Below are 24,984 nucleotides of genomic sequence, written 5' to 3'. Positions count from 1 at the left end.
AGTGTCACTCAGTTTGTTTTGATAGAAAACTTTATATAAAGATAGTTTTTTGTATTTTCCGGTGTTTGATAGTATTAGGAAAAAAAAAAGTCAAAAGAAAACTATTTCTTGATTTTTCTTATTTAGCTTAGCGTAAAATAAAGTTGTTTTCTACTAAAATTTTATGGAAAACAATTATATCTCATGTTGAGCTAAATAATGGAAGTCAAGATATAGTTTTCCAACTCAGTTTAAAATTGTTATTATAGGAAAATGAAATAGTTTTCTAAAAAATAAGTTTTGGAAAATTATTCATTTTCCATAAATAAAATGTTAATGTATCAATTTTCCTTTCTTAATTTTAGGCCTTGTCATTTGAAAAACTTTCATTTATGAGTGCCTTAATTGATTATCATACTTTAATAGCCATATTACTAGAACAGATGTGATGAACAGTTACTTTAAATTCCTTTAATACATACCTTTAAATTCATTTATGAGTTACACACATATTAAATTTTGTAATATAGATACTAATTACTAATAAATTAGAAAAGCTATTTTATACAAATTTTCTAATTTTTATTTTAATAATTTTTTATAAATAATTTTAATAATTATTAATTGTGTTGGATTCAAGTTACAGTTAGTGTAACTCTAAGTAATGTTACATTACCTAATAACTTATTATTGAATTCATATTTTGAAAGTCTAACTGTTGAATTACATGTTCTATATGTTTTTAACATACATGAAAATATTCTTGCCAATTGGATGTAATTTACCATTCGATCCATAAACTCATCTTTTATGCATTATTTTAAACAACAAAAATTTAAATTTAAATAATGGATTGATGACATGACTATTAATCTTTTATTATTTCTAAATTTTGTAAGCATGGAGAATATATGAAGATAATTTAATCCAACGGTGGATTTATCAAAATTTACATCTAATTAATAAATATTCGGTGGTGTAACATTATTTAAAATTATATCAGTTGTCACTTGAACCCAACCCTAATTAATTATACATATATCACATATAATTTTTTTTTTTTAAATTTTTTGTGCATTGCTTGTGTTACCTACTGATGATAATATAAAATAAAAGCTATTGGTTTTTTGTTAACTTCTTTTAATGTTGCCACATAAGTTCTAGAAAGCTCTTTTAAAAAAAATTATTTTAAGAGTTATTGATAATTTTAAACTTTTTTTTTTTAGAATTTCATTCTATGACGTCTATTCTTAATGATAGCTCTTTATCGTCAAATCAAGGCACTAATCGATTTTTGGTGTAGGCGAAGATTGAATCTCAGATCTCTTATTCAACCATCAAATACTTTACCAGTTGAGCTAATTGAAACTCATAGATAATTTTAAACTATGTTAACTTAAACAATAATTATAACTTATCATTTTCTTATAAAGCAATCTAACACTAAACAAATTTTTTATTATATTAGTTTTGATATTTTTTAAACACATTCTAATTAAATTAAGTATTCTCTCCAAAAAAATTAAATTAAGTAGGTTCTTTTCAAAAGTTCTCTTATTTGCTAAAGGTCTTGTAACTAAATTGGCACCTCCCCATACATAAAGTGCTTGGGGGTCTAGGGGGAAAAAGTTTGAGCTGTGGGTTTACGAATAGTTACCATATTTTTCCCCTTTTTAAATACATTTATTTACAATTTATTACAGTGTTTAATATAGTATATTCCTCATAATAAAAACATAACTAGGATAATTTAATTATAATAATTATTACATTACAATGCTTATTATAATTTACTAAGCGTGCTCTAATTCTTTTCGCATTTTTTTTTAGTGATAAACACCTCTTGTATTTGATTAATAAAGCTAGACAATCAAGCAAATAGTTAAAAGAATTCGTTTGAGAACAACTTATTTAACTGAAAACTTTTTGCTGAAAGTACTGTAAATAAAATTAAAAGGTAGTTGAAATAGTATAGTAAGACTTATGAATAATACCAAAAGTGTAATGAGACTCATGAATAGTAACAAAAATAAGCTGAACAGTAGCAAAAATAAGCTAAATAATAATAAATAAATAAAATTTGGCTTTTTAAGCCAATGCCAAATGGAACATTCATATACTAAAACCAAAGACAGAGAGAGTTAAGCAAACAATTAAATTTAGTGTGCTCAAGCCAAGACTTATGAAGTTGTGCTAGTGCCACATAAAGTAACAAATCTTATGCCATAACTCGCCCATATAGCAAGTTATGAGTGATAAAGAAGTCATTGTGGGTTTATATGGGACACCTCTCTATCACTCATAACTTGACACATGGAAAAATTGTAACACAAATTGTGTCATTTTATACGGCGCTGGCATAACTCTTACTTATGATGCCCAAAAAAGATGTTGACAATTAATATAACCTCTTAAATGCTATTTTATTGTCCACTGGATGAGTTGATTATCAATTATATCTCCCTGTCAAACAGGAGAACTACACCCCTGAATTTTACCTCACTGCATACGTGAATCCCAATCCTAATTTTTGTAATGTGATGTAATAGGAACTGTTTGTTTATTATCAAAAAATAAAAATAAAAAAGGTCGGCCACATAAACAAGGTTAGTTGCTTGCTGCTAAATGTTTGTCACATCATGGAGTTGGAACATTAAGCTTAAGCAAAGTATTTATTTATTTATTTATTTTTTTGTGTACCAGTCAAGAATTTAAACTTGTTTTCATTCTTATCAAAGGAGACAAATTCTATTCCGTACATTAGTACACTAAACACGTTAGGATATAGACTGTGTTAAATCTGTATCCTAACGTGTCAATTACACTAATATATTGGAGAGCACTTGAAAAGACATTAGACATTTATGTTTTTTCACTTTTGAAAAGATGTTATTAGAAATATAATACTAAACATATTTTTTGCATAATGGGTACTTTAAATACATGTTTTTACAATACTTTTTACAGTTTTTACATTATTTTAAATAACAATACTCAAACACCTTTACCAAACAGGCCCACTATTGTTTGGTATGTAAGTTCAAACAACAATTTTTAGTATTTAAATAATGAAAACTGTGAGCTAAAAAAAAAAAAAATTGTATTTAGTAAGAGTGTTTAATTAAGGGTGTTTGAGTCATAGTTTTCAATTTTTGTTTTTTGTTTTTTGTTTTTTTTTTAGAAATAATTACAACATGCTGCTAACCTCGCAGTTCGAACCCTTTCCCCCTAGACCCCCGAGCACTTTATACATTGAGATGTGTCAATTCAACTACAAGGTCTTTGGCCAATTTTGGTTGTTTAAACACTAATTAGCTGCAATTGTACTTGCGCAGGACAGCAGCATGAAAACAAAGAGTGAATGTAGCTGAAGAAAACTATAGAAAATCCTAATTTGATGGGCTCCAACATCGCATGATTTGTCAAAGATTGTGGTTTGTTGATGATAACTTAATGGTGGAAAGGAACTCTATAAATAAAAATTACGTTATTCAGACAAAAAAAAAAAAATAATAATAATAATTGAAGGTCTGGTTAATTTTATATAATTGTAAGCTCATTCTGCTCTCCAATTTTTAAAGCAAGAATAGATCTAGATTCGTTCACTATAAATAAAAATTACATTATTTTATAAAAATCAAACAAAGAGTGATAAGTGGAAGACATAGTCCATTAATCTTAGAAAATCCCAGGTCAAATACACAAAATCTCATCTCTCCAGAACGTGTCACGCACGTTACTAAAATGGTACTAAATAAAAGCTCATAAATATTATTCAATTTCTTTGGCAAAATAATTATAAAAAAAAAAAAAACTCCTCTTCATTTTTTTTTTTTAATGTATATGGGAACTTCATTTCAGTTGAGTATATTTAAAGAGTGATGAATCGAAGACATTGTCCATTAATCTTAGAAAATCTCAAGTCAAAAACATAGAAGCTTATTGTGGGGGCCAGTTAACCAAAAGGTATTATTAAAACTGTATGAATTGGGCTTATGGCCCAATCCGAGGATATTAACTAATCCGAGGATGGTCAAATAAGGTTATAATAGGAATGGTATAAGAAGAAGAAATAAAGATCGTATATGATAGTCCAAAATATGTCCGATGAGAAAAGTCATATCGGAAACAGAAATCCGAAGTCAATAAGAATGTCTTATTATCCTGAACATCCTTCAAGGCTGCATCACGATTAGAAGTCGGACATTGGATAAGGGAGGAGTAAAGGGAGGCAACAAATATCTTCAAAAACTGCTACCTCCACATTAAATGCATCACAGCTAACTCTCTGGCCGCATTAATGTGGAGGTGATGCCTGAACAGTGGTTAAACAGCCTTACAGCTGCTAATTGAAGGTTTTGGGAGGTGTTGGATGGGACAAGAAGGAGTTCCTAAAAACTAACCTACACGTGTATGGTAGGGATAATACCAAAATTATAATATATAGCATGGAAAGGTGACCTAAAAGGGGGGGGGGATCGAGAAGTCAGAAGAAAATCTTTGTAATAATCTTTTGAACTCTTATAACATTGATCATCAACTGGATATTATAAAATAGCTTCTCGGACTATGCCGAGGACAAATTTTCTCATTTCACTTGTATTTGATTCTCTTAAATAACAAACTGTTATTGTCTTTCTTACCAAATAGAACTAGTTCTTTTACCCACGCTCTACAAATTCATTGTTTGGGCTTATCGGGCCAAAACCCAATCCTATATTGGGTCCAATCTGAATTCAGTCCTTACACTTATCTATTTAGAATGTGCTACTGTACTAAAATGGTACATATATGATGTACTAAAATGGTACATATTATACATGTAATTCCAAGTGGGAAACAAAAATAATGCTCATAATAATTCAATTTCTTATAAACCAAAAAAAATTCTAAACTTCAATTCAGTTGAGTATATTTAAACAGTGATGAATTGAAGATATTATCCATTAATCTTAGAAAATCCTAGGTCATAATACTCGGAAGCTTATCTCTTTAGAACGTGCCACGGTACTAAAATGGTATATATATATATAATCCCCCTTGAAAAAAAAAAATTCTCATAATTATTCAAATTCGTCAGGAAAAAAAAAATTTCTCAACTTCAATTCAGTTGAGTATATAATCCCCCTTGAAAAAAAAAATTCTCATAATTATTCAAATTCGTCAGGAAAAAAAAAATTTCTCAACTTCAATTCAGTTGAGTATATTTAATTACACAGGATGAATATATAGACTAATATATAATACCAAATCCTAGTAATTATTCTATGCATACCATTTCATCTATGGTTTTGCTCTTGCCTTTCGATTTTGAAAAACAGTAATGCTACACAACTTCTTTCACAACAAATTTCACAGTTGCTGAAATAATTGATTGTGAGTGATAAAAATATATAATTAATCAGTCATGGACTCTTCACTTTTTTCCTATTATTCACAATTGATCAATTCAAATATTGTGATATATGTTATCAAAAATGTTGTATCCATTGATCCAACCAATAAGTCTACAGGTATAACAAATTTCGCAGTTGTTTGAAATGACAAGTTATTAATGATGAATAAAAAAGTAGTCTCATTGGTGGATCCATACGAGAATAAATAATAATCTATCAATTCAATAATTGTGAAATTTGTTGTAAAAATTATTGTACTTGTAGCATTACATTAATCATGTGGGGTCATGGGCCCAGATCATACAATTGGGTTTTGGGCTTAAGGCCCAAGTCAAGGATAAGGGGTCGTCCGATGATGGGTAAATATAGCCAAGGAAACCCATGCTAGTGGATAAGGAAGACAATATTGAACGTAATGGCCTAGCAGTTTGTGCCGAGGATGAATTTGTCCTCGGTTAGCCAAGGCCGAGGTCCATAAAGGATGCCTGCCATCTAGAGGTGTGATCCATGAAGTTCTGGAAATATTGATAAGCATTGCAGGAACAAAAGACAGAGAAGAATCCCAAAATATCTTGGAAAAAGCTGTTATCATCGCATTGAATGCACCCCAGCTAACTCCCTGGCTGCATTGATAAGGAAGTGACCTCTGCACAGTATTATTGCAGCCTTACAACCACCCCATAAGACTTCTAGAGGGGGCTGATGGGACAAGTATCAGTATAAACCATCAACTATCCACGTGTAGGGTAGAGATGAAGGAAGATATGTAGTATAAATAAGGGTAGAGACCCTAGAGATCGGGGAGAAATGGAGAAGTGAAAGCACTGTAGCAATCTCAACAACTCCTGTAACCATTATCATCCAATATATACTGGAACAGAGCTCCACGGATTGTGCCGAGGACAAACTCTCTTGTACAAACTTGGTTCATTTCTGTTTGATTGTCTTGGAAACTCATTATAATTGTTATCACATTCACTAAAGCCTAGTTCTTCTACCCACTTTCTACAAATTTATTGTACTGGGTTCACTGGGCCAGTATCCCATACATTTTGGGCCTGGGCTGAAAATCATGTCCCTACAATGTGTATTTTTTAAATTTACATCAAATTTTTAACTAAATTGCGCCTCACACGGTATAATACTAATATATATAAAACTAGAGAAATTTTAATTTTAATTTAGTTTATAAAATTATGCCATATAACTTTTTGAGATCTTAAAGTTTTATACGTTATTATTTTAATAAATATTTTTAATTGATTTTAAATTATCTTTTATGTTTAAACCCTCCGTTGGAATTTTGACACATCATATTAATTTTCTTTAAATGGTAGAATAGAAAGTTAGGGTAATTATTGAATATTCCCGTAGTATCATAGATACGTACTCCTCCATCTCATATAATTGTGAGTCTCACTAATTAAATTTTTGGTAGGACCTACAATTCATGTGAAAAATGGGAGTATGTATTTATGGTACTCCCGGAATATTCAATAATTTTCAAAAAGTTATATATACAAACATAGTCATAATAAATATCTATTAATAATGACCATGATTATCAAATTTAATTTCCAGATAAAAATAAAATATCTTTTGTTAAACTATCCCTTGCATTATATGACATACTAACTAGTTTCATAGTTTCATTAATATAGTTAAAGGTACATATAATTTAGACTTTAGAGGTCACTCCACAAGTATAAGTGCTTGTGAGGTGTGAGGGGTAAGAGTCGGGATTCAAGTCTCCAGGAGGGAGTTTTACAAAATTATATTTAAAAAAAAAAATACCACAGTCTAAAAACCATTATAATTTGGACTATGGTATATTTAGAACATTAAAAACATGTGAATACATCCAATTAAAAAAAAAGTCATTTATGAGTTATATAGTTAGCTCAATTGGTAAAATCTCTAATGGTTGAATAAGAGATCTAGAGTTCAATCACCACTTTTACCAAAAACCGATTGATGTCTTAGTTTGATGTTTTAGACTGTGATATTTTTTTAAGTGACTGTTTTTCAACAGTAGTAAAACTTTTTTTTCCTTAAAGGGGATCAAGGTTATAACGTGATATATGAAAAATTTGAGAGTTATTAACTTATTTGAACAATATATTTTGACAATTCATGTTTTAAGGACAATGTAATGGGAGTCACAAATTGATTTAACGCAATAAAATTAATACTATTTTAATTTGTGTAACTCACTAAGTAGAATTAACATCCTGATCAAAGGAAAAAAATGGTAGAATTTTTTTTTTTTTTTGAGAGAGAAAAAGGGTAGAATTAAATTACCATCAGTTGCACTTGCATAAAATATAAGAAATACCATTGTCATAAATATTTTATTCACAAAGTTTAATGAATCCCAGTCTCATTTTTGTTGATATATTTACCATTTTTTTTCCTTTCATTTTCTTAAAAATAAAGGTGAAAAATGAGTTGTTAAAGGTATCTGAATACAAAATTTGTAATGATTTAACTAAATTAATAAGTCAGATGACTCATATAATGCCATAATATGAAAATATAATGGCATCTATATTCCTAAATAAAAAATCATTAACTATTATTTTTAAAAGAGAACTAAAAAATACAACTTAAAATAGAGATAATTTAAAAAAAAAAAAAAAAACTTTAGTTGTGCTATACCAATACAAAATATAACATATATCAGTAAACACTCAAATAAACCATTGAGAGAAAACATTGTCTCCCTTTCACTTTAGGGGTGACAATTTGTATTAGTGGGGTCGTGTTAATATTGTGTTTAGGTATGAGTATTCAAATATATAGCTTAACGTACCTGAATACATGGTTAACATAACATGACTTATTTCAACTTGTTTAACACACAATCTAAAAAAATAAATAAATAAAAAGAGTTTTTTTTTTTTTGGGGTAAAAGAGTTGGCAACTTTAGAATTTAAACAAAGGGTTAGTGTTGATTGGTTTTTGACACTAACCCACAAAAAGCTGTTGTTCGAATATTACCACATTTATAGTCATATACTACATAGAAAGGGGAAAAAAAATAATCAAACGTAACCCTAATTTTTTTTTTTTTAAATGTACTTTAATAAAGATAATATAAAATTAATTGAAAAAAAAAAAGAAAAAAAGAAAAGGAAAGATAATTTTTCAGTTACATGGTCGAGGTCGACCAATTCCGCATATCATGTCAAGGTCCCGGAAACATAATAAATAAAGAGATAATTTTAAAAATTATATGAATAGTTTAGCTTTATAGCTGGCTTGTACACTTGAACTGCAACTTGCCTAGACTGGGGTCTCTACTCTTATCTCTTCAATTCTCTCTGGGAATATATTTATTTTCTATGACGATAGCCTTCTTTTGATTCTATCTTTGTTTAATACACGAGGTTTGAAACATATATTTGAAAAATAAAATTATATATATATATTTTTAAAAAGTAGCTTTAGCTCCAAGTGCCGTTAAATTTGACGGCGTCTGCATCTAGGCTTGTCGAAGGCATGTTTAACTGCGTAACTCCCACATGCTATCTACCAGTAACCACCCTATCACACAATCTCTCATCTTACATTTTGGATTTCACCTTACACCTTTTGACCCTTTGGGAATTATTATATACTTAAATTTGTTAAGTAGGCCCCCTGCACTAGTATTCAATTTAATCAATATTTAACAATCCAGGAAAATGAAATAATTATTATTGTCAATTTCGTACAGTGACTATTTTTTGATTGTTACTATGTACTGCATAACATATTAAAAAGTTTAGGCCATACTCTTTATTACAACTTGCTCGACTTTTGTGGGTTTTAGTTAACTCAAATAGTAAATCATTTGATTGTTAAATAAAAGATCTAAAGTTCAATTTTAACCTATACTGAAAAAATTAATCAATACCTTAATATGATGATAAATAACACAATCATTAAAAGCGGTAGACATATATATATATATATATATATATGTAATCAAACAAGTTCTGACAAAACATATCTCCAAGTATACGAGGACCTAGAACAACCCACAACATATTTCATCGAATCTTTTTGGCCAGGTAGGATTATCTCAAAGATATAGAATGATCCGGAAGAAACCAGACCCCAGAAGTACTTGAAAGGCTATTTTAAAACTAGGCTATTGGAAGAGAAAAGTAGTAGCAAAAGAAAAGGGTAGCTAAAAAGAGAGACACGTACGTTGATAGTTGAAAACTTCATAAGGGCTCACCTTCACCTACCACCATGGAAAGGGACATAGGACATAACGGATGGCACTACCTACCACCATCCAACAAAACCACTACTACGATGTGCTCAACCTTAAGCCACCTCTACCACTCCTATGTTGCGACAACATTCGTCCACGTCACCTCTATGTCACTCAATTTTATGTTTTTATAACATCAGCCATTTGAAGCTGATAACGTAGGATTGAAATTCGGTGTAATTGTAATATGCAATTGCACCATACAATTAACTCTCCTCTCTTTCACAATTATTTTTTTATTAATTTTTCTTTTTCTTTTTCTTTTTTGTACTTTTCCTTATTTTTATATTCAATTGTTGATATTTAAAATTACAAAATTGTTGTAACTTTAAATTTCAACCATTCATAACAATTGCATCAGGTGCAATATCTGATCTCAATCCGATAATATAAATCATCTTCATAATTTTTGACGTTGGATATTAATTACCTAATTAATGACCAATGAGAAACATAAGTAGAACTTGTTATCTGCAACAAACATATGTATGTTAGAAATAAATTCTGATTAGAATGTGTAAAGGTTGGGCAATGAAAGAGTTATTTGGGATGTGTAAAGTTTGAAATGTGTAAAGTCTTTAAGGTTGATGTATATCCATAATTGTACTTGTGGGGCTAGTGAATTTGCGGCCCAGGCCCATTCTGCATGGGGGCCCAGGGGCTAGGGCCCACGCCGAGGAGAGCCATTGCCGAGGACAACCTCCTGCTCGGCATCTCACGAAATGCCTGAAGAAGGGGGGAAACTGAGTTCAGGGGCAGGGTAAGGGAAAAAACTACCAACATCATAATATCAAGCCCTGTATCTGACAAGTCCATGCTCTAGACCATACCCTTTAACTTTCCCAGCGACCCCAAACCATACTGAAGTATGGGTTGACAGGACAGGTCTGCACCCCGAAAAAAGGGGGAGACTTACACGTGAACTTGAAGGAAGAGAAGAAACACAGATATAAAAGGAAGAACTCACCAGAAGAAGGGGGGACTCTCTCTCGAAAAAAAAAAAAAAAAAAGAGGAGAGAGGGAAGGACACAAGGATCCTTGGACAGCGTCCGAGGACAAAAGTCCTACAACCCGTTCCAATGGAGGGCTTAGCTAGTCAAGCAAGGCCCGCCCGTACTAGAATTTCCATGGACGCCACGATCAAATCGTCCACCTGTGCCCAATGTCATGCCATTCGAGCCCACTCTTTACAAATCATATTGCTGGGGTCCATTGTATACGAGCCCAACGTTACTCTTGGACCCTTAAACAAATCGTGACCCTACAATTGGCGCCGTCTGTGGGAATGGCTTGCGCGTTGGCTCAGGCGGCGGTGGAGTTAAGCTTTTGTCGAGCAAGGGTCTATGAGGATGCCTTTATGACCGGCGACACATTGTTGTTGTTCCAACATAAGTTCCCACTAGGGGCTACGCCTCGCAGTGCCAATGGCATAGGCAAGTCTAGGGGCTTCAAACATCAAGCTAGCTTCCCCCCACCTTGTTCGAGGAGCTAACCTTCGGAAAATAAATAAATAAAGAGAAAAATACAAGTTTTGGACAGAACCAAGGCCTTGTATGGTCCTCGGACTCAAGCCTCTGGGGAAACCAACTACTTGCAAGAAAAATACAAGTTTTGGACAGAACCAAGGCCTTGTATGGTCCTCGGACTCAAGCCTCTGGGGAAACCAACTACTTACAAGAAAAATACAAGTTTTGGACAGAACCAAGGCCTTGTATGGTCCTCGGACTCAAGCCTCTGGGGAAACCAACTACTTACGAGAAAAATACAAGTTTTGGACAGAACCAAGGTCTTGTATGGTCCTCGGACTCAAGCCTCTGGTATGGTCCTCGGACTCAAGCCTCTGGGGAAACCAACTACTTACGAGAAAAATACAAGTTTTGGACAGAACCAAGGCCTTGCACGGTCCTCGGACTCAAGCCTCTAGGGAAACCAACTACTTACAAGAAACAGTACAAGTTTTGGACAGAACCAAGGCCTTGCACGGTCCTCGGACTCAAGCCTCTGGGGAAACCAACTACTTACAAGAAACAGTACAAGTTTTGGACAGAACCAAGGCCTTACACGGTCCTCGGACTCAAGCCTCTGGGGAAACCAACTACTTACAAGAAACAGTACAAGTTTTGGACAGAACCAAGGCCTTGCACGGTCCTCGGACTCAAGCCTCTGGGGAAACCAACTACTTACAAGAAACAATACAAGTTTTGGACAGAACCAAGGCCTTGCACGGTCCTCGGACTCAAGCCTCTGGGGAAACCAACTACTTACAAGAAAAAATACAAGTTTTGGATAGAACCAAGGTCTTGCATGGTCCTCGGACTCAAGCCTATGGGGAAGCCAAGTACTTAAAGGAAAAACTACATTACATGGACCTTAGAATCTATCCGAGGAGAACTCTCCATTAACAATTGGGTTAATTCCTAAACTGCATGGATTCTCAAGTCTTTTCTCGGATCCTCAACACCAAAGGGATTGATGCAATATAGAGCAATATGTTGCCAAAAACACAATCGGAGTCCCCTACTGCTCGGTCACCCCCTCGGATGAATTATTTGGAGTTTATCATTCTCGGACGGTATTCTCGCATTTATTATAGAATATTCAGCTGTTATCTTGGTTAGTTTCCTAAGTTTAACTTACTATGAATTATCGTTATTATGCCCGGTAATGTCGGTAAATTAGAATTAGTTGGATTATGTTTCAAGGTTTCCTGCTCTAAGTATCATTGAAGAAAAACACACACGGAGCACACCCATTCACATAGTAGTGTTGCAAAAAAGAAAAGTATTCAAAACAAGCAAATAAATTTCCCTTTTTATTAAAACAAAAAATAGTACAGCGTACAATGAAAAGCTGGAATCAGCTTATATTAAAGCTAACTGCATAATCGAAAAGAAAGATACAAGAGAATAAGATAATGCCGAGAAGGTAGTACAGAAGAGAGGTTGGCTGCTAAAGCTAATTACATAATCGAAAAGAAAGATACAAGAGAATAAGATAATGCCGAGGAGGTAGTACAGAGGAGAGGTTGGCTGCTGCTTCAAGACTTTGTTCTTCCTCAACACTTTTACATGCCCATAACTCAGGCAGCAAAAGAACCCAGCGTGGGGCCTGCACCATTGAAGAAAAGGTGCAGAGAGAGCCCAGCTTCAGGCTAGCGCAACTGAAGAAAAGGTGCAGGGAACCCAACTTGAGGCCTACACCGTTGAAGGAAAGGTGCAGGGAGCCGGAAGTTGAAGAGCCTACATAAAAATTTGCCTATGATAAGGCAGATGGCGGTGATGGCGGAAAACTTTACTTCTGATGCACCAAGAATCTGGTGCGACCAGTACCTGCTTCGGATTTTGACTAAAAGAAGGAGAAACCCCATTTCTCCCTTTGTCTAGACGGGGTATTTTCTTGAATCTGTGCCCCCCATGCCCAGACCACGCTACCTTGAATCTCGTAAGGACCCGGCGTCGCTGTGGCGGAGGGAGTTCCTTCACCCCAACCCGCGCCTCAAACATATTACACTAAGGGAGGATAACACCAGATATGGAAGTTGTGATTATGGCTAAAGGATTGTGGTTTGGGAGGAAACTGAAGGATTTGTGTGTAAGTGGAGCAACCTCCTACCCTATTTATTTAAAAGACAAGGAGGTGGCATTCAATTCACGCAGAGTCCCAAGGAACGCTACAGAAAAAATGGTTCCGGCTCAATTCCCAACGCCACCTGTAACCATAAGATTAAAAGATTCTCGTGAAGGCGCATCTCGAACGCTGGAACGTCAAAGACTAAAGGAATGCCTCTTAATTCGGTGCATCTCTTATGCAAATAGAGAAAGCCCAAACATCAAAAAGTACATAATCTGAGTGAGTCGTGATGTGGGCCCAGCATTATCAAAATCCTCATCCCCAACTAAAAGTCGGGCAGCAGGATTTTGAGAGGCTATTGTGGGGCTAGTGAATTCGCGGCCCAGGCCCATTCTGCATGGGGGCCCAGGGGCTAGGGCCCACGCCGAGGAGAGCCATTGTCGAGGACAACCTCCTGCTCGGCACCTCACGAAATGCCTGAAGAAGGGGGGAAACTGAGTTCAGGGGCAGGGTTAGGGAAAAAACTACCAACATCATAATATCAAGCCCTGTATCTGACAAGTCCATGCTCTAGACCATACCCTTTAACTTTCCCAACGACCCCAAACCATACTGAAGTATGGGTTGACAGGACAGGTCTGCACCCCGAAAAAAGGGGGAGACTTACACGTGAACTTGAAGGAAGAGAAGAAACACGGATATAAAAGGAAGAACTCACCAGAAGAAGGGGGGACTCTCTCTCTCTCGGAAAAAAAAAAAAGAGGAGAGAGGGAAGGACACAAGGATCCTTGGACAGCGTCCGAGGACAAAAGTCCTACAACCCGTTCCAATGGAGGGCTTAGCTAGTCAAGCAAGGCCCGCCCGTACTAGAATTTCCATGGACGCCACGATCAAATCGTCCACCTGTGCCCAATGTCATGCCATTCGAGTCCACTCTCTACAAATCATATTGCTGGGGTCCATTGTATACGAGCCCAACGTTACTCTTGGGCCATTAAACAAATCGTGACCCTACAGTACTCATTATTGCAACCTTATCCTATGAACTCTACAAGCATTCTAAGATTCTATATATATGTGTGTGATTGTTTTAATGTTATTGTACACATCTAAGATATATAAAAAAGATTGTGGATGATCACTTGAATACAATAATTTATAAATATATATTTCTTGTTTTCTTCTTACTTAGTCTTATATATTTCTTTTATTTCACAACAATATAATGTTTTTTAAAAACGTGGCTAAAATATACTTTTTGCTCTTAAAGTTAGTGACTGTTTTTATTTTGACATTTTTACATTTCAAAATGAATTAAATATGAGCTGCCAAAATGAAAATTTTAAAATGTTAAAAGCTAATATGAAAACATAATTTTTTTTTTTTTTTTTTTTTGAGAAACAAACACATACACACAGGGGAGAGGGAAATAGGTTCTAACGTAAAGGCACACCACAACTCCACTCAAAAGTCATGGTAACTTTTAAGGGAGGATGAGATAAGTTATACTACACACAACACACTCTCTTAAGCAATGTGGAACAATTACCCCTTTTTTTTTTAGAAACAAACACATACACACACAGGGGAGAGGAAAAGGGGTTCTAACATAAAGGCACACCACAACTCCACTCAAAAACTATGATAACTTTTAAGGGAGGGTGGAGCAAGTTATACTACACACAACACACTTCCTAAAAAGTTATCATGACTTTTGAGTGGAGTTGTGACGTGCTTTTGTGTATGAAAACATAATTAAATATGAAAGGTTAAAATAATTTTTTTGAAATGTAAAAAGCCTAAATGAAAACAATTCCAAAAATTAATTAAGGACAAAAAAATGTACTTTAGTATAAAACTATCGAGGATATAAAACCTTGGAATTTTTTAATTTAGGCCATGTTTGTTTCTTTAATAGGAATCGTTTTTAAAAAGTAACTTGATTTTTTTTTTTTTTTGGTTGTCTTTGCTCAACTCTAAAATAGATCCCAAAACGTTTTATGTCATTGGGGTCCCATGTAAAATTATTGATATTTCATTTGGGCTCAATGGTGACAACGGTGGGGGCGATATGGCGGTGACACCATGACAGAGACAGTAGTAGTGATGATATCAAATGGTGTGTCATGGTCACGATAATGTGTGAGATATTATTGTGGTGGTGATGGTGATCAATGGTGGTAGGCTGGTAGCAGTGACAACAAGACGATATATAACTTCACACTAAATTATTCAAGTTATACCACTCGGCAACAATTACAGAGCATGCAAAAAAAAAAAAAAATCAATAAATTAGTATACAAATAAGAGCATTACTAATAAAATTATATATGAAAAAAACATTTTAGTAATAACTGAACACAAACTAGTATACTAATCAAAAAATTTAACAACATTATAACTTAAAAGGCAGCAAATCCAACATCAAATTCTTCATTTAGAAATGATGAAGCATTTCTTCATTTTGATTACAAGTGAATTATAAACTAGAAAGCATTTGTCTATGTTAGCATAATTCTATAGAAAAAAAAAGTCATACTATCACAACAATATGGAAAAATAAAAACCCTTAAAACTTCATCAAAACTAGGGGTGTGCATGGGTTGGGTTGAAGGGATTTTTTGACCCAACCCACCATGGTGGGTCAAAAAAAAATTCAACCTAACCCAACCCATCACATAAGTCCAACCCAACGGGTTGAATCCATGGGTTGAACAATTTTTTTTATTACTATTATTATTAAATTGAGCAAAAAAAATATATCACATTTACCACATGAGTTGATAAACAAAATATACATTAATATATAAACTAATATTCTAACTTAGTTGTAAACAAAATATATTTAAGTATTCAATTGAGTTGATAAACAAAATATAAATGAACTAGTATCCTAATTCACTTATAAACAAAATATAAATGAGTTCCTAACTCAGTTATAAACAAAATATATCTAAAATTTTTAAATTTTTTTTATTAATTATATAATATATTTAAATATATATTAAAAGAACTAATAGGATTTTATATTATATATGATAGTAGGAACCGATGAAATACTCTACTGCCGTTTTTTTTTTTTTTAATTTATTAAATATATAATATATTTTAAACATATATTAAAATATGGGTGGGTCGGGTTTGGCGGGTTTGTAATTTTATGACCCAAACCCATCCCGACCCTCTATAAAAAAAATTTTGTAACCCAGCCCAACCCAACCCACCAAGCCCTAAAAACCGACCCAACTCGGCGGGGTTGAGTCGGTTTTGGCGGGTTGGCGGGTTTTTTGCACACCCCTAATCAAAACAAAAAATTTATCCCATAAAAAAAAAGCCAACAATTTATGTTTTGGTAGGATCTCGTACGATCTTACAATTTTTATGATCCTAAACGTTTTGGTGAGGTAAGATCATAAAATTGTGCGATTTTACAATCCAGATTGTGATTTTGACAACTATGACGCCCAGCCACCCAAGGCTTTACCCTTTTGTTTATTGTTATATTTTATTATAATAATTATAAATTTTGACTTAAAACAAATTTATGGTTAAAAAAATTAACAAATTCATTTTTATTCAATATAGAGGGGCATAAACATAATAATAAACTCATAAAACAACATTTTCTATCCTCTTATTTTTCTTCTTAATCAAATAAAAGATTTTTTTCAACCCTCCATTTTTTTTCACCTTTCAAACAAAGTAACAAACACAAATGAGAAAAGCTAAAGAGCCTGTTTGGTCCTAGTTTTCAGAAATTGTTGTTTAAAAAGATGTGAAAATTGTGGTTTAAAAAATGTTGTTGAAATACGTGTTTTTAGTGTTTATAAAAAAAAAAAATGTGTTTGGTATCATGGTTTAAATAATGTGTTTTCAGTGTTCAAAAACATAAAAAATGTGTTTAGTATGTGTGTTTAATTTTGTAAAAAAAGCTGAGCATTGTACGAAATATCCATTTTTAAATCATGAGAGAGAATACTCCGTTCATTGCTATTCCACTATCCCTTCTATTCCCTCAGCAGAAAACAAACCCCTGCACTCCTCATCTCCATCGACGCCTCAGAACATCCACGGCTGGGCTTCACGGTCGTCGTATCTCATCTCCACCGTCAACATTCCAAGATCCAGCCCGAGATCGAGCTTTTGTCGCCGCCGACCCATCACTCCAAGATCCAGGTTCGAATCTCACTTTCACCTTGCTTGTCAATGGGTTTTTCTCTAAAGAGTGAACATTTCCTTCTTCACTCAGATGTCTCACTTTTTTTTGTTTTTTGTTTTTTTTCTTGTTTTTCCTCACCAATCGGGAAAACCCATTTTTCCTCACCAATCGGGAAAACCCATTTTTCCAGTTCTTTGTTTGCTGTTGAGACAATACAATCCAAATATACACGCCATACATTCTCAAAATGTAGAAGGGTTTTCTCAAAATCTTTTGTTGTTGAAACAATTTTTGATTTACAACCCAGTCGATTTTTCATTTTTTTTAACACTCTGTCTGGTTGCCGAGAAAGCGTCAGAAGATTAAACAAAAAAAAAAAAAAAATTCTAACAAATCTAAGAACTCTATAGATTAATAATTTGTTGTGGTTTTTCCTAGGGCTTCACAGCAACCAAACTCCAATGTTACTTGCTTGCTGTTTGAAATTTGAGGGTCTTTTGAGTGTGATTTTTAAGCTAATATGAAATTCTCCGTAGCTTATTATTAGTTTCATTTGTGAATTTGTACTGTTAGTTTTAGTTGATTGGGTGTAGTTTAATTACTCATGAATTTGTGACAGGTTTGACTAAATTTTGTTGAATTCAATTTGGATATGATGGATATAATGTGTTCCTCAATTATAGTGAGCAAAACAAAGGTTTTGTGAGGTTTGGAGCCCGTTTGGTTGGTTTTTCTTGATAGCTCTCTCCGTGTTAATTGTTTTGATTCTTTATGTCATATGTTGTATTCAAAACTTGATGTTAATTGTAGCTTTTTATAGTTAGGACTCCTTGTTTGGCTATTCCCTGCATATAGAATAATGCTCAGCATCTAGTGTTCTTTTGTTTAGCTAATGCTCAGCATATAGAATAATGCTTAGCGATGGCTGCACATACAAAGATGCACAACATCTACTTTTGGCACAGATTTTACCTCATGGTTCGTTTCTCCTTAGTTTGTCATATACAAAACTACCTGTTTTTATTTATTGCCAATGTTGATTTCCTCATTATAATGTATCAAGATTGTAGCTTTTTATTGTTGGTAATTGGTACTCTCAATGTTTGGCTAATACCTGCATATAGAATAAATGAATAATGCACAAAATCTACTGTTTTTTGTTTTCCACTTAATATAGTATACACGTTGAACTTGATATGATGTCTCTCTAAGGCTGATTTGTAGATTTGAGTACTGTCGGTTTTCTCTGTTTGGGTTCTGTGAACAGTGGTTTTCTATAAAAAATAGCTTATATTGTGCTCTTCAATCTTGGAAATTTTTGTTTTAAATTTAGTTAGTATTGCCACAAATTATAGTTGTAGCTGTTTATGAATAGCTCAAGGGGTGACTCTTTGAATTACTAAATTATCCTTAATGATATGTACGTCTTGATGGGTGAAAGGGTAGTTGAATACGTATGGTCGTCAGTTGTATACTCCCTGTATACTTAGGTAACTCTTTTATTTTTATTTTTAATATCAAAAAATTTTTAATTACCTATTAAAAAAAAAATTCAAATGATGCCACCGTATTCACGAGCCCATTATCTACTGAGGTTTATTTTATTCTTATTATATATGTGTGTGTGGATAAATTCAAGTTGTAAATTAACTGGAAGAAGGAATAAATAATGAGCAGAACATGCATATAGCATGTAGCACCCTCTTCTAAATTTAGTGCAGTCACACAAGTGAACTACTGGATTGCTCATGTCAACAGATTTAGGGTGATGGTCATTTTTGGTTGGATAATGTTGAAGAATTAAAAGTATCTTGGGGCTTTATATTGACTTCTGAATCTCTGATATGAATATTTCTAATGATGCAATGTGATCTAGCTCATGTGGCATCTCCTATCTTGTAAGGTCAAGGTGAAGGTTGAGGTTCACCAACTGTGTGGGTAACTTATCAAATAAAAACAACAGATCATCAATGATGATAAGATGTTGCTCATGATTGATGCTTGTTTCCTTCCTTAATCATGTGCTGGTATTGCACATAGTTATGGGGCCTACTCAATTGTAATTGTAGATTTTTGGGTTGGTTCATTTTCTTGTAAACAGAAATTTTTGGGTTGTGGCTTCTTGTAGCAAGGTTCAAAGAGTTTCTTTCCTTTCAATACTTTCTTGTTTATCTGTGTTATCTGCTACTCCGAAATGAATTGTCTAATATTTTATTACAGTACATATAACTGAACTATGACAGAACGTTCTTGTCCTGCTTTTCTTGTGTTTTAAATGATGATGTTATTGCTGAATTCAAATTGTTTGGAAATTTCTATGAATAAAATCATGTTTCAACTTGGTGGTGCATTGTAACAGTCTATCTACAGAAACTATTTATTTATGATTGATATGCACATTTGCTAAATGTCTCTCATTAGATCTTGCTGCTGCAAAGACTTTGTTTTGTATATTAAATGAAATGCAAAGACGTACATAGACAGTTATTGGTTTACTTTGTATTGTTAAACTTTTTTTTTTTTTTTGAGAAGGTTGTATTGTTAAACTTAATAAACGCATACTATATATATATATATATATATATATATATATATATATAAAAGTGTACAATATTACATAAGACATTTAAAGTAATAATTTTGGTCCACATATACATATGTATGTATATTACGCACGTACCATCAAATATGGTTGTTTAATAGTGTTGATTACTTTTTGTAATGTGTAAGTGAGTAGGTTTGTGGCTTCTTCTTGCAGATGTCAGACACAATGCATGACGATATTGACGATGGCCTTCGGTTCCGAAATTGCAACTGTTTTTTTGGCTTGAAAGCAAGTGTGAAGATTTCGGATAAGCGAAATGAGAACCGGTACAGGCTTTTCCAATGTTGCCCAAAGGACGCATGTCGGTTTTTTCAATGGTGTATTCCCTTGAAGACGCCATTGTCATATGCGGAGGATTTCCAGCAACTACAAGAAGAGCTATGTGTATTGCGAGAGGAATTGAGGGTTATACATGACAAGGTCCACCCCTTAGATCAGCCAAAGAAAATGGTAAAGATTAGGTTCATTGCTTGGTGTTTGTTTTGCACCGCGCTTGCACTACTGCTAACTATGACGATGGTGTAAACCAAACTGTTATGATGATGTGTTCATTCCTACTATGTAACCATATTATCTTATTATGTACTACTAACTCATTTTGAACTTGATGCGCTGTGTAATATTTTTAGACAATCTTGAGTCATCCATTTTGCTAGTGTATACAATATGTATCGGGCTGACTCTTGACTCTTACAATAGTATGTTATTGGCTTAATGGTACTTTTATAGTACTGATAATTTATTGGAAGATAGGAGAATCATAAGTTACAATTTTAGAATATTGATGATAGTAATTATTTGACAAAGTTATTATTGATGATAGTAAGTATATATATTTGAATATAGGCCATTCATTGTCAGGATATTGTCTCCATATCCACTTACGCTTAACTTGGGTGTTTATTTGTACCTTATCCTTGTTGGATGATAATAGTACGCATCTTTTTTATTTTTTTTATTTTTTATTTATTTTTAAGACTTATTCAAATATGCCATCAAAGGTTGTTAACAGTATCCTTTTGATAGAATTTGTTGAGTATGAACGAACAAGATTTGGTATATGAGACTGCTTTTAAATATATTCATCACTTGCATATACAATTAGTGTTCAACTATAAGTTAAACATGCACATATAAAATCCAACATTGTTACTCAAATATGTGAATCGAATGGAGCCTTAATAAAAACTTTTTGTGATACACCTCGCCACATTTTTTTATTAGATTAATATTTTGAAATTTTATTATTAGATCACATTTTTTTTTTGTTCCTAACTTGCAAGCCAAACTATGTATTAATCGGATGTTATTTATCAACATATCGAAAAATTCATGTCTCATGTAAACTGTTAAAGTTATATAAAAAAAAAACAAGTATTAAATATTTTTTACAATTGACCACACTTTCTTAATAAGCGAAAAATTGACTACTCTTATAATCTAAAGGTTGGTGGCATGGTTCTATGAATCATAGTGTAGTTTTTAAATCAACATATTCTAAAATTTTTAATAAAATAATTTTACATATAAAATTACCAATAAAAACAAGACACCACGACAAAAAAAGGGGCAAGCATTGTAAAAAGTCTGAAACTCTCACAATGAGTCATGCTAAAAATTACAATCCTTGTATAAGTTACAGCTCAATTACATAATAAATAAGTACATAGAAAAAAGCGATAGCATTTCCCTTTTGAAAACAAGAACTTATCTCCAAATCAAACCAAATTGACCAGGGCCAGATACAAGAAAGCCCCAAGGACATTATCTAGGATCAGCCCTGTCAATGAAAAAGTCCTGTTTACAATGGATCACAACGATATCATCCAGCTTCATGGGCAGCCATTAAGTTCACCATAAACAACAGTAAGAGCCCCTGCAGTCCAAAATAAAGAGGCTCACTACCCCGTTATACAAACTTATAAAAAAACAAAACACAGTAATCTTCATCTAGACTTATACAAAGTTCCATGTCATCCACATTTACAATCTATTCCCAAAAAGCTCAATCATTGAACAATGTAATCTGCCCACATAGCAACAGTTATCACATCACGATACTCCGACATTGCTCGTTGTGCCCGAGAATTAAAAGCTTCTTCAGTGCCCCCACTGCCTACGCGTGCAGCTCCTGCTAGGTTTGCGTCGCTGTTACGCACAAATGATCCTTCCCACACATGGAACATTTCATCCGCCCGGTTATACATGCGAATAAAGTTGTGCAGTGCACATCAAGCAGTCACAATCAGCCGTTGTCTAGAGATAGAGAAGGAGTGCATTCCAGTCAAGATCGGGAACCTCGCCTTCAAGACGCCAAAGTATCGTTCAATCACCATCCGTAATGAGGAATGCCTATAATTGAACAACTCTTGTGGGGTACTAGACTGCCGGTTCGCACCCCGAAACTCTTGGGCATGGTAGTGTGTGGACTTGTGTGGAGGGAGGAATGCACTGCCTATTGCGTACCCCGAGTCAACGAGGTAGTACGATCCTGCAATATGAGTGATAACCATTGCCAATTAATGTTACCCAACACAACTATTCTTGCTAGTTCCTTACTACCAAAGTGTATCTATACATGTATGTATACGAAGCATGCACTAAAGTTTTTTTATGTCAGCTTAAACAATGAGTGACCATGCAGTGACTGACTTTAACTTACTACTCCATGAAAGCAAATTTTCCTAGTGAGATAACAAACTTTTACACGGCCTTTTATCCATGATATAGAGTGCTAAATGTGAATCACACAATTCATATATTGAGTGAATTAGTTTAGATATAATAAAATTACCTAGCTACCAATCAAGTGCAGTGTATACAAGGTAATTTTTTTTTTTTATAGAAAGGACAAAATATAAAGTAGTTACAAACTCATTGACCTCAGTTTGGATTTCTAAGTGAACTAACGTAAATATCTAAATTTAAACAAACCCATAAAAAGACATTCATGAATAAAATATGTGACATGAGATTTAAAAAAATATGACATATAAACCACACAACCCACAAAAATTCACACCCTTTTTGAGAATTATCATAGACAAGAATTTCATCCTACTACTCCATAATCCCATTTTGAATAGTTTTTCACATCTGTACTATGCTACAAAATACTTTGGAAATGCGAAGTCAGATGCAACAATGACCAAATCGAAAACCAAATGCGGTAATTTTTTTTTTGGGGATAATTACACATTACCCACCTGTGGTTTACCTCTAATTCTAAGTGCCTACCCGTGGTTTGAATTTTGACACTTTGCCCACCTGTGATTATCTCCGTCTATGTGCCGTGTGCCCACCTCTCCCTCACCGTTACTCTAACATAGGAAATAGATCAAAGTCACTCCCATCCAGATCAAAACACTCACTTTTCCAAAAACCACTCAGTCACTCTCATCCGCTTGCTCACCAAAAATCACTCAGTGTCACTCCCAAAAATCACTCAAAATCACTCAAAATCACTCACTCACTCACTCACTCCCATTGTTCATGCAAACCGAACCGAGATAGACAGCTTCTCCGTTCATCTGTGGCAGGAAGACTCACTCATGGGTATCGCGCTTCGCTTCACTTGACTGGGAGTTGAAAGCTTGAGGTTGTGCATGCAAACCGATTTGAGGAAGATCAAGATTATTGCTGTTCTGTTCAGCCGTTGCAAGTAGATTAGGATTTTGCGTTTTAATCTTTGAAATCTAGGGTTCTGAATTGGGTCTTAAAATGCCGGTGGATTTTAAAATGCCGGTGCCGGTGGTGGGTTTTAAAATGCCGGTGCCGGTGGTGGGTTTTAAAACCCCATTTTTGCCGGTGGTGGGTTTTAAAATGCCCGGTGATAATTGTATTTCTTTCTTCCTCACTTAATATGCACGGTCACTTTGTTAAAATTCCTGTGGGTTTTAAAATTGGATAGTCTTTCTTCCAAATTCTTTCTTCCAAATTCGGTTCTTGCTTAACCATGGAACTGGTTTATATCTGCATTTTCTTATTACTGGCTTAACAGTTATGAATATATATCTGCATTTTCTTATTACTTTAAAATAAAGGTCTGTGGCCCATCAACTTTTTTAACAATGTGGTTGTAGCATGAGTAGTTGTTACTAAATTTAGATGAGTTGATTCTTGCCACTCGTAACAGATTTGTTGGTCTATAAGCTTGTAACAAATTTTTGCTATGTCTTCATCAACTGGCAATGGCTCTACAACTAGTGGTTTCTACCGTGCTGGAGATGGTCATTTATGTACCCTTGAGAATTGTGCCCTAAGAACAAGTCGAAAAGCTGGTAACTATGGAAGAAGATTCGTTGGTTGTAGTCAATTTAATGTAAGTAACAATTACATTGTTGTATTTGAATTGAGTTGAATTGAATTATTAGTTGTGATTAATTGTGAACTGTGAAATTAATTGTTATAATTGTAATGCTCAGGTTGGTCCCAAATGTGGCTTCTTTCAGTGGGTGGATAACGAAACTTGTAAGAGTGACCGTGAAAGGATAAGTATGCTTGAGAATGAACTGCAGCTTGCAAATCAAAGAGAAATGACAACTAAGGAAATGGAAGAAAGATGTAACCGGAGGGAAAGAGAAACTCATGAGCTTTATGTAGAAATTAGAGAGAAACTTAAGAGAGTTAGAGAGAGTGAGAGATTGTACAAGATGGCATTAGTTTTGTCATGGTTATTTTTCATTTTTGTAATGTTGTTGTTGTGTTTTGCCTCAGTGAACAATAATGTAAGAGCGAGGAACCTTAATCTGCCATGATACTTGGTGGGATGTTGAAATGTTATTGGGTAATTGAAATGAAAAGTGTTGTTTTTGTGCAAATATTGTTTAGTATAATTTTTTTATTCCTTTTTACTTCATCCTGTGATTGATATATATTGGCACAAAGTGTTATGTGGAAATGTTAATAACATAATAACTTGAATGGAACATGTTGGTTCAATATATACACCTGTGTCAATGCACACCTGCCTATAAATGGAACATGTTTTACACATATACATGATTTGTTG

At 33.8% G+C, this 24,984-nt stretch overlaps 1 protein-coding gene across 1 annotated transcript; it reads left to right on the top strand.

Annotated features, from left to right (window-relative positions):
- Positions 1-23,900: 23,900 nt before the first annotated feature.
- Positions 23,901-24,765, top strand: LOC126726940 (uncharacterized). Its single transcript, XM_050432362.1, has 2 exons — positions 23,901-24,294; positions 24,398-24,765. Exons 1-2 carry the CDS (start codon positions 24,145-24,147, stop codon positions 24,728-24,730), a joined length of 483 nt encoding a protein of 160 aa, XP_050288319.1. The 5' UTR covers positions 23,901-24,144; the 3' UTR covers positions 24,731-24,765.
- The last annotated feature ends 219 nt before the right edge of the window (positions 24,766-24,984 follow it).

This window comes from Quercus robur, chromosome 1, assembly GCF_932294415.1.
Source record: "Quercus robur chromosome 1, dhQueRobu3.1, whole genome shotgun sequence".
Taxonomy (NCBI): domain Eukaryota; kingdom Viridiplantae; phylum Streptophyta; class Magnoliopsida; order Fagales; family Fagaceae; genus Quercus; species Quercus robur.
The sequence above is the reverse complement of the archived record's forward strand: the minus strand, read 5'-3'. Positions and strand labels throughout refer to the sequence as shown.